Source organism: Ictalurus punctatus, chromosome 7 (genome assembly GCF_001660625.3).
Source record: "Ictalurus punctatus breed USDA103 chromosome 7, Coco_2.0, whole genome shotgun sequence".
NCBI lineage: Eukaryota > Metazoa > Chordata > Actinopteri > Siluriformes > Ictaluridae > Ictalurus > Ictalurus punctatus.
This window is the reverse complement of record NC_030422.2, coordinates 28,826,277-28,837,607: the sequence shown is the minus strand read 5'-3', so window position 1 is coordinate 28,837,607 and position 11,331 is coordinate 28,826,277. Positions and strand designations below refer to the sequence as shown.

Below are 11,331 nucleotides of genomic sequence, written 5' to 3'. Positions count from 1 at the left end.
TGCAGTCAAATTCATGCATTTGTATGTGTCCAAATATTTAAGTGTCTATGTAAAAAGATTTAAGTGTCCAGATAATTTTCGGGGCAGGGTATGGTTATTGGTTTGCCTCATATTGTATATATCATCTTTGCCAGTGGTGTCCAATCTTATCTTCAAATGGCCGGTGTGAGTGCAGGTTTTAATTCCAACCAAGCAGGAGCCACACCTGATTCCACCTGCTTAATCAGTTGATCTTGGCTTTCAACAGATTCAGGTGAGCCTCCTGCTTGGTTGGAATGAAAACCTGCACCCACACTGGCCCTTTCCAGAAAAGATTGGACACCCCTGATCTATGCAGTCTGAATATACCGCAGCAGTAACCTTGAACATGTTAAATCATTTACAAGTCCAAACATTTCCAACTCGGCATGCCATCTGTGAACCCAAATATCACCATGTCCTTGTCCTATCATCTTCAATAATCATTTACTCAGTTCAGATGTAGTGTGTTACACAATTTTTATTACATTAAAACAAATCATGCTCTTCTTGTAGTGCATAAAAATCCAGAACTATGGCTCGTCAGACTCAAGTGATGTTACTTCTGATTCTCGCTACAGCACCAAAAGCTTTGGGTAAGAGTCTTCTCTGTTCAGCAGGATACGTAAACAAGTAAAATTATACACGTCTAGGAGTATGGGCACTACAGCAGTTTGGTTTCCTTTTTGCTTGTTGAACACAATATCATATTATTAATGAAAATATGACTTGCTGGGATTATAGCCAAATGAATGCTTTTTGAAGATCAGAATTTGTAAATTGTACGTATAAGAAATGTAGAGAAAATTATTTAACAAAATGATGACTTTACCCATTTTCTTTTTAGCTGATGTGGTGAATCCTGAGACAGGTAAAATTAAAATTAAAGCTTGAAAGTCATCAGTAGATTAGTCATGTCTGACCACCAGCACTGACATTTCTCTGTCTTTTTCTGGTTTCTAGCGGATGATTTTGATCAGATCGTGAAAGGTAATCAAAATACCTGCACAGATTAGCATGCTATTAAGAATCCCTGATTAGTACCATCTTTACCGATTTTTTAAAATGATTATTTCCTATTACAGAAGTTATAAACATACAAAGCCACTGAAGTAACATTGTGGTTATTTTTAATAACGGGAGGCTGGGCCTCAGGTGGTAGAGCGGGTTGTCCACTAATCGTAGGGTTGGCTGTTCAATTCCCAGCCCACATGACTCCACATGCCAAAATGCCCTTGGGCAAGACACTGAACCCCAAGTTGGTCCCGATAGCAAGTTAGCGCCTTGCATGGCAGCTCTGCTACCATTGGTGTGTGAGTGTGTGTGTGTGAATGGGTGAATGAGACATAGTGTAAAGCGCTTTGGATAAAAGCGCTATATAAGTGCGCCATTTACCATTTAATAAGGTTTATTGATGCCACAAGTTAATATATTAAAGGTGCAATAGTCCATTTTTCATTCCTTACAAATTTCTTGTACTAATAACCTTGAAGTTAAAACAAACAAAACACCAACAACAACAACAACAACAACAACAATGGGTTAAGTCATGGCCTTAGCAAAAGTGTATAGACACCCTTGTCTACGGGCCACTGTAGATTCTTGGTGTGGAGCTTTGTGAACATCGGTGGGAATCTTTCAAATTTCTAACCTAATGCAGGCCATGATTTAACATATCAAGGCCACGAGTTAATTCAATGTGGACACAAATTAATATATCAAGGACATGAATTAATATATTTTAGCCAACCTTTAATACATAAAGGTATCTCATGGATACAAATTATGTTGATGTTGTTGTTATGTTGATTATGGTGCCTGCAGTTAATTATTTGGTAGGAATGAATGAAAACATATTTAAGAATATGATTAATCTGACACAGGCTAATAGTATATCGTTTTGACAACACCAGTAAATCCAGTATGTCTTTATGCTCCATTCCAAGATTGAAGAAAAGATTAACATCTCCATGCTTGGTTACCCGTGACTGAAATGGTGTAATTCAATTTGTTTCTCTGTTCTAAACTTCCTACAAGTAAAGTATTTAATAGGTTACCTAATAGATCTCCCAAGCTTGTCACATCTGATGATAAATATAACCACCATCAGCTCAGCAGCTCCATTTAAAACAATGTATTGACTTGTTTTTCTTCAATAGCAATGACCCAGAAGCCGAAGAATGTTCCACATGCTGTCCAAATGGCTGGGTGAGATACGAGAGACGTTGCCACAAGTATCAGGCCACCTATATGGACTGGGCTTCTGCTGAGGTTCAATTCAGTTAATTTCATCTGCATTCACATTTGTCTTTAGAAGAGTGAGAAATGTAATGAAAGGCTTATTTATTAGCATATCAGTGATGGAATGGGAATTATATACACATTCACATATAAATTTTTATATTTTCAACATCCTGGATTCAGTGCTAGTTCATGTCAGTAGTTTTGAATAAAAATGCCATAAAAAGTGGACTCCCTCAGCTCAATTTTTTAAATAATCTATGAAAAAATAGGCACAGTAATATTTCAGTAATATTTTTTGGAGCATGATTTTTAAAAAAAATTAAAAATTATTATTATTTTGTTATAATTTTCTGAACTTAAAATTGACAACTGATATTTCTAGGAATAATACCATTGCTACCACTGGGTTATGGATTGGCAATGATCCACCAAAATAATTTTTTTTTAAAACCCTCCTATTTTAGCATATACAATTTAAACAAAAAAAATTGTTTACGAAACATTTGTATGCAAAATTGTGCATAATAACTGCATTAATGAACATGCAGTGATGCTACAGCTCTTTTTCTTTTTCTAGAAACACTGTCTGGATCTCGACGCGCACTTGGTCTCAATACATAGCGAAAATGAACATCAGTGGGTTAAGGCTCTTATCCGTACTCATGACCCCCGGGAGAATCCAACATGGATCGGTCTCATTAGCTGTCAGAAGGTTCGCTAACTATAAAACACTTCCTGAGCTCAGTCAAATATGTGAGCAGGGAATCATATAACAGTATAGTGCTTGATTTATTGATTTACACATGGTCAAATGAAGAAACTCAAAACTGTAATAGAATATTAGACCTTGTGATTTTCACTGTTCATCCTTTCAGAGAAATAACTTTTTTTGGTCTGATGGCACCAAATTGACTTTCACCAAGTGGAATCCAAATGAACCCAATTTTGATCGTGGAGAGTGCTGTGTGCATATTGACTGGAGTGGTGAGTAGAAACTTCCTTATGTAACTGTGTTTGGAATCTATGCTTTATATTTTTGGTTTGGTGATTCATTTTTAATTCAATTGTCATGCCATGTATAATATATATTCATATTTCCTCTTTGTCTGCAGACAGTAAGAACTGGAACGACATTCCGTGTCATTACAGCTATCCCTTTGTGTGTGCCAAGATTATTAACTGAAATGCTCCCAGCTTCACCTTACCAACTATAATACAAAATTGGAAAGATTTTCCTTGTCACTAATGGATTTACAAAATATATATATATATATTACTGTGGCAAATTACCATAAATAAAGCAAGAAAAAAATTCTTTAAAAAAAATCTAATAAAATGTCTTTCATTAATTGGTAACATTTTGGTGTCATTTTAAATACACTCTCAGAAAAATAAATACATCTAGCTCATGCACTGATCCTGCACGTAGGATCACACAATAAATGGTTTCATCTTCAGGAAAAGCTCCAAAAAGAATACATTCATCACAACCTTCCAAAGAACCCTTAAGGCACCGGTTCAAAAAGTGGGTTCTAGGGACACCAGGGGTCTGAGAAGTATGATATTTAATAATATGTATATAGTCAGATACTATATTGTACTGAAGTGTCCCTGATATTTATTTAGCATTTAAAGGCTGCATTAAATTTGAGGTCGAATCTACTTCGAGATGTGCTATGCTTATGAGATGCACTGATCTGCTAGTTACAGGTCTGGCAAAAAAATGTTAACATGGCTAACAATAAATGACAGAAAACTAATTAACTGTTCCTTGAGAAGAGAATCTTGGGCTAGCCTTCTGAAGCAATTAAGCATTACTCCCTACTGGTCTGAAAAAAGTGTGCATTTTGCATTTATATATATATATATATATATATATATATATATATATATATATATATATATATATATATATATATATATATATATATACAGAAGCATGTGAAAAATAACAAACTACAGATAAAATTGCTGTTTGTCGGGTGGGGGTGGTGGGAGGAAGCCTAGATGCAACAGAATTAATGAATGACATCAAAAATAAGTCCGAATATGCATTCAGATAAGAGAGAAATGCATCCAAACAATCAGGTGGAACTTTGTCACGCAGCAAGACAATGATCCAAAACACACTACCATCTCAACAAAGGACGTTATCAGGGGGGAAAAGTGAAAGGTTTTAGACTGTCCAAGTCAATCAATAGACCCAATTGAGCAGCATTTCACCTCCTGAAGGGGAGACTGAAGGGAGAAACCCTCTGAAACAAACAACTGAAAGAAGCTGCAGCAAAAGCCTGGAAAAGCATCACAAAAGAAGAACCCAACAGTTTGATGATGTCACTGAGTCACAGGCTTGATGCAGTTATTGCAAGTATGGAATATGCAACCAAATATTAAGTGTTATATACTTTAATTTACTTTAAGACTTATCTGTTCCTATACTTTTGCTTACCTTAAAATTGTGTGGTCTGATTCAAAAAGTTCTGTCTTATGTTGTTTAATGCATGCAGATGTAAATACCAGGAAACGAAAGCTGCAATCCTAAACTCTCAGCTCATATCCATCTTTTGATCTCAAACCTAAATATCTTTGGTGTATAGCATAAAAAAATGAATTGTCCTTGCCGTTCCAATAGTTTAGGAGGGGACTGTATATCTGTTTCTATGATGCTTTACACTAAAGTTTCATTCACATTCATGTTCAATATTTCTTTTTACATTAATCAGTAGCGAATCTGAAAGTGAAGTTAAAGATAGATGATATGTTTCTCATTGAATGGCTACATTTAGTTGGGTCTATAACTGATTGAATTATAGGCTTTGTAAGCTCAGATGACATGGGTTTCCCTCGTTATAATAGTTAATCATTACAATACAGTAAACAGTTTCATGATGAATCTTATAAAACGCAATACAAACAGCGCTTCATGTTATCTTTGCTATGGCTTAATGAGACTGCAGTTTCTTGAATGAAGATATAATCATAAAAGGAATTTTTACGGTTTGTTAAATTAGTCAAACAAGTTCAATAAGAAGAGTAAATTTGGGTGCAGTCTCTCATCCCATGATTTATGGTGGATCCGGAGCCTATCCTGGAAACGATCGAGGCGGGGCAGGAATATCCACATGGACATGGAGAGAACATGCACAGAAACTTCTCACTGACAGTAACCCCAACTCAGGATCCACCCAGGAACCCTGGAACGTTGAGGCTGGCAATGCTATCCACTGCATCAACATGCTGCCCATAATTGCAATGTGGCATGACAGACTTTTATGTTTTGACTAATAAGTCATGCAGACTAATGACTACAGTAGGTTTCAAATAAATAAATAAATAAATAAATAAATAAATAAATAAATAAATAAATAACATCTAGGAAGATTAGAAAAGTATCTACAGTGGCCCCCAAAAGAATAAACACTTAAGTCACACTCATAAAAGGTGTGTATTTCACTGCATTAGAAAACAGCATTTCAACCAAGTGCCATTTATTTTAAAGAAAGTTACCACAAGCACTTTTTTTTCAAGAAAAACATTTAAAAAAAAAAAAAAAAAAAAAAAAAACGTTTAAAATCAAAATAAATAAATAAATAAATAACTCATATACCGCTTATAATTAAACAAAAAATATTTGGACACTTAAGACTGTTCTTGTTGTCACAGTTAATCCATGGTAAATGTGATGAACTACACCATGTGGTTATTCCACAGGATAATTGTGAGTAAAATCAAGAAAAGAAGATAAAAAAAAAACAGTTGAGAAACAGATTGCTTCAGACATCAATGAGAATTTTCAGAAACAATAAGAACGCAAACTATTCAAAACAGGATCAATGAGCATGGGTACAGAGGGAACTAATGCTGTGGAAACCATTCATCAGCCTCAAGAATAAGAAAAAAAGGTGACATATGCAAAAGAACATGGAGAGAAAGACAGCAGGTTCTGATGAACTGTCTTATTTAACTTGGATGGGTCTGATGGTAGAGGGTTTGTTTGGAAGCCAGGACAAGAATTTCAGCCAAACGGCACAAATTGTACTAATAAACCTGGAGGTGGCTGAGGTTGTTTTTACTGCAGTGTTGCTAGTGAATGGCATCATGAACTCAGATGTGTACAGAGACATTTTGGATGCAAATTTGAAATTATCCAAACTACAGAAGTGGATATTTCAGCAGGGTAATGATCCAAAACACCAGTCACCTTTTGAAAGAATACTTCCCAGAGCCCTGACCTAAACCCATAGAGCAGTGGTTCCCAGTTCCTGGAGATCTGCCTTCATGAGGACTTTAGCTCCAGCCATAATTGTGCCCACCTGACCATCTAATCATTAATCAAATAAAACAGGTGTGTTAGATTTTAGTTTTAAATGAAACCTACATGAAGGTGTATCTCAAGGAAGAGGGTTAGTGACCAGTGCTATAGAGCATCTATGTGATGCAACGGAGAAGAACTTGTCAATTGTTGTTGACAAGTTGTTCTCGGGTGGATGAACTGAAAGTTTTTTTGGTTGAAACGTGGAGGAAACTTCCACCACAACTGTTACAGAAACTGATTGATTCCATTCCTATTGTCAAGACCTTCTGCAGAACAAAGGATCCTAAAACACTGTATCTATCTGTGCCACTACTGAGTGTCCAACTACTTTTTTGTCTAATTCTGACCAACATATCTATTCTTTTTATATTCTTACAAATAACAACCTGTTTTGGGGGAAATACTGTTATTTTGCTGGAAAAGTGTACCTGTGGTAGCTTTGGCACTTGACATGCTGTTTTCTAATGCAGTGAGATTCATGCACTTGTATGTGTCAAAATATTTAAGTGTCCAAATACTTTTGGTTGCACTGTATGGTTGTAGCTTTGCCTCATATTATATTCTTCATCTTTAATTAGTCTGAATGTAACCTTGAAGGTGTTCAATCATGTACAAGTCCAAACATTTCCAAGTCAGCATGCCATCTGTCAGCCGAAATATCACCATGTCCTTGTCCTATCATCTTTATATATGCAATAATCATAAATTCAAGTTCAAATGGTCATCCTGATGAATAAATGATGTTATTATTCTTTGGAAACATGACGTTTCTATCAGCATCACTATATAAGCATCGCCGCTTGCCTCAGCGTGTTACACCAAGCAAGAAGACACTCCTGATTAAATGTAAGTGGAATTTTGGTGAGGTGCGACATATACATTTTTTTTATTATTACATTAAAACAAACATGCTTTACCTGCAGTGCAGAAAAATCCAGAACTATGGCTCGTCAGACTGAAGTGATGTTGCTTCTTATTCTCGCCACAGCAGCAACAGTCTTTGGTAAGATTCTTCCCTGTTAATCAGGATATGTAAACAACTAAAATGATTCACTTGTAGGAGTATGGGCACTGCAGAAAATGTAGGTGATAGTATAGTTATAATACAGCTGTTTGCTTTTCTTTTTGCTTGTTTAACAAAATATCATATTATTGGTGAAAATATGACTTGTTTCCTATGCTGGGATTTTAATCAAATGAATGCCTTTGAAGATCAGAATTTGTCATCTGTACGTATAAGAAATGTAGAGAAAGTTATTTACCAAAATGATGACTTTACCCATTTTATTTTTAGCTGATGTGGTGAATCCTGAGACAGGTAAAATTAAAATTAAAGCTTGAAAATCATCAGTAGATTAGTCATGTCTGACCACCAGCACTGACATTTCTCTGTCTTTTTCTGGTTTCTAGCGGCTGATTTTGATCAGATCGTGAAAGGTAATCAAAATACCTGCACAGATCAGCATGCTATTAAGAATCCCTGATTAGTACCATCTTTACCGATTTAAAAAAAAATAAAAATAAATAAAAATATTTCCTATTACAGAAGTTATAAACATACAAAGCCAGTGAAGTAACATTGTGGTTATTTTTTAATAAGGTGTGACCACATTTTTTTTTATTACTGATGCCACAAGTTAATATAATACGGCCACAAGTTAACGTATTAAAGGTGCAATAGTTAATTTTTTATTCCTTACAAATTCCTTGTACAAATAACCTTGAAGTAAATAAATAAATAAATAAAACCCCAATGCGTTAAGTAATGGCCTTAGCAAACGTGTATAAAGTCACTGTTTGGAAAAAGAAGTTCCTGTCTGGAATACCTGCTTGTGTTTGGATGTCAGTCATTTTATAGACACTCTAGTCTACGGGCCACTGTAGATTCTTGGGGTGGAGCTTTGTAAACATGAGTGGGACTCATTCAAATTTCTAACCTAATGCAGGCCATGATTTAACATATCAAGGCCATGAGTTAATTCAGTGTGGCCACAAATTAAGGCCATGAATGAATATATTTTGGCCAACCTTTAATACATAAAAGTATCTCATGGATACAAATTATGTTGATGTTGTTGTTATGTTATGTGGTCTGCAGTTAATTATTTGGTGGGAATGAATGAAAACATATTTAAGAATATGATTAATCTGACACAAGCTAACAGTATATCGTTTTGACAACACCAGTAAATCCAGTATGTCTTTATGCTCCATTCCAAGATTGAAGAAAAGATTAACATCTCCATGTTTGGTTTCCAGTGACTAAAATGGTGTAATTCAATTGGTTTCTCTGTTCTAAGCTTGCTACAAGTAAAGTATTTAATGGTTATCTAATAGATCTCCCACGCTTGTCACATCTTGTTAAAATATAGCCACCATCAGCTCAGTAGCTTCATTTCAAACAATTTATTGACAAGTTTTTTTTTTTTCTTTCTTTAATGCTAATGAGTCAGAATCCAAAGAACGTCGCGTAGACAGCAAATGTTCCACATGCTGTCCAAATGGCTGGGTGAAATATGAGAGACGTTGCTTCTTGTATCAGGCCAGAACGGACTGGGCTTCTGCCGAGGTTCAATTCATTTCATTAAACCTGTGTTCACATTTGTCTTTACAGAAGAGTGAGAAATGTTATGAAATGCTTATTTATTAGCACATCAGTGGTGGAATGGGTATTATATACAAATAATACACATCTTTTATATCCTGGTTTCAATGCTAGTTCATGTCAGTAGTTTTGAATATAACTAGAACAAATGACATAAAAAAGTGAACTCCCTCAGCACAATTTTTTAAACAGTCTATGTAAAAATTAAGCCCATTATTAAGATGTGTTCAATACTATTTATGGAGCATGATTCTTTTTTTTTTTTTTTTTTTTTTTTTGTAATTTGGTGAACTTAAAATTGGCAACTGATATTATTTCTAGGAATAATACCATTGCTACTGGTAGGCTATGGATTGGCAATGATCCACCAAAATAAAATATAAAAAAAAACCTCCTGTTTTAGCATATACAATTACAATTATTCATGAAAACTCATTTATAAAGAACCAAGGAGGCTTCCTTACAATATGTATAATTGTGCATAATAACTTGCATTAATGAACATGCAGTGATGCTACAACTGTTTCTTTTTCTAGAAACGCTGTCTGGATCTCGGTGCACACTTGGTCTCAATACACAGCGAAAAAGAACATCAACTGGTTAAATCCGTTATCCGTTATCATGACCCCCAGGAGAATCCAACATGGATCGGCCTCAATGCCTGTCAGAAGGTTCGCTATGAATCAAACACTCCCTGATATCATTCAAATATGTGAGCAGGGAATCATATAACTGTGTAGTGCTTGATTTACTGACTTACAAATGGTCAAATGAAGAAACTCACAATTTGATGTTCTTTCCACTGTTCATCCTTTCAGAAACATTACTTTTTTTGGTCTGATGGCACCAAATTGACTTACACCAGTTGGAGTCCAAATGAACCCAATTTTGATCGTGGAGAGTGCTGTGCACATACAAACTGGGGTTGTGAGTAGAAGCTTCCTTATGTAACTGTGTTTAGAATATATCTTTTATAACTTTGGTATGGTGATTCATTTTTAATTCAGTTGTCATGCCTTGTATAATATACATATATATTTCTTCTTTGTCTGCAGCTGCTAAGAACTGGAATGACATGCAGTGTTATTCGAACAATGCCTTTGTGTGTGCCAAGAGTATTTACTGAAATGCTCCCAGCTATAATACAATGTCAGAAAGGCTTTCCTTGTCACAAATGGATATCCAAAATATAATTTTCTGACAACTTACCATAATTAGAGCAGTAAAAAAATACAAAAAAAAAATTAAAATAAAATAATTTCATTAATGGGTAGCATTTTGGTGTCGTTCTTAATGCACTCTCAGAACAATAAATACATCTAGCTCATGCACTGATCCTGCACGTAGGATCACACAATAAATGGTTTCCTCTTCAGGAAAAGCTCCAAAAAGAATACATTCATCGCAACCTTCCAAGGAACCCTTAAGGCACTGGTTCTCAACATGGGTTCTAGGGACACCAGGGGCCTGAGAAGTATAATATTTAATAATATGTATATAGTCAGATACTGTACTGAAGTGTCCCTGATATTTATTTAGGATTTAAAGGGCTGCATTAAATTTGAGGTCTAAACTACTTTGAGACAGACGTGCTTTGCTTATGAGATGCACTGATCTGCTAGTTACAGGTCTGCCAAAAAAATGTCAAGATGGCTAACAATAAATAATGGCAATAATAAATAAATGACAATAAATGAAATAATAAATGACAGAAAACTAATTAACTGTTCCTTGAGAAGAAAATCTTGGGCTAGCTTTTTGAAGCAATGAATCATTCCTCCCAACTGTTCTGAAAAAAGTGTGCATTCTGCATTTGTTTTTATACAGAATGGTATGAATAATAACAAACTACAGGTAAAATTGCTGTTTGTCAGGGGGGAAAGGCAGATGCAACAGAATTAATGAATGACATCAAAAAGAAGTCGAAACTAAGTATTTTAAAATCAGCATATGCATTCTCTGTAACTGATCAATTTGGATAAGCAGTAAAAAGCCATCTCATCCACGCCCCTTTCCATTAAGAACAGCACCATTGCACCATTGCACCACTGCACCATTGTACCATTGCACCATTGCACCATTACACCATTACACCATTGCACCATTGCCATATCTCCCTGCAGTTATTCCCTGGTTTCCCACTGAAGCT

General features: G+C 35.2%; 2 protein-coding genes across 3 annotated transcripts; both read left to right on the top strand.

Moving 5' to 3' along the window:
• The first annotated feature begins 462 nt into the window (after window positions 1-462).
• Window positions 463-3,618, top strand: LOC128633044 (lactose-binding lectin l-2). 2 transcript variants are annotated; one of them, XM_053681585.1, is made up of 7 exons: window positions 478-614; window positions 866-889; window positions 982-1,008; window positions 2,189-2,289; window positions 2,840-2,974; window positions 3,138-3,246; window positions 3,375-3,618. In XM_053681585.1, the coding sequence occupies exons 1-7, from the start codon at window positions 554-556 to the stop codon at window positions 3,443-3,445; spliced, it is 528 nt and encodes a 175-aa protein (XP_053537560.1). In that variant the 5' UTR covers window positions 478-553; the 3' UTR covers window positions 3,446-3,618. The 2 variants fall into 2 exon arrangements, with proteins under 2 accessions (XP_053537561.1, XP_053537560.1); XM_053681586.1 differs by lacking the exons at window positions 866-889; window positions 982-1,008 and having other exon boundaries at window positions 463-614.
• A 3,725-nt stretch (window positions 3,619-7,343) lies between these two features.
• Window positions 7,344-10,449, top strand: LOC108261973 (lactose-binding lectin l-2). Its single transcript, XM_053681584.1, has 8 exons — window positions 7,344-7,423; window positions 7,501-7,580; window positions 7,872-7,895; window positions 7,988-8,014; window positions 9,031-9,146; window positions 9,719-9,853; window positions 10,001-10,109; window positions 10,238-10,449. Exons 2-8 carry the CDS (start codon window positions 7,520-7,522, stop codon window positions 10,306-10,308), a joined length of 543 nt encoding a protein of 180 aa, XP_053537559.1. The 5' UTR covers window positions 7,344-7,423; window positions 7,501-7,519; the 3' UTR covers window positions 10,309-10,449.
• Window positions 10,450-11,331: the final 882 nt, after the last annotated feature.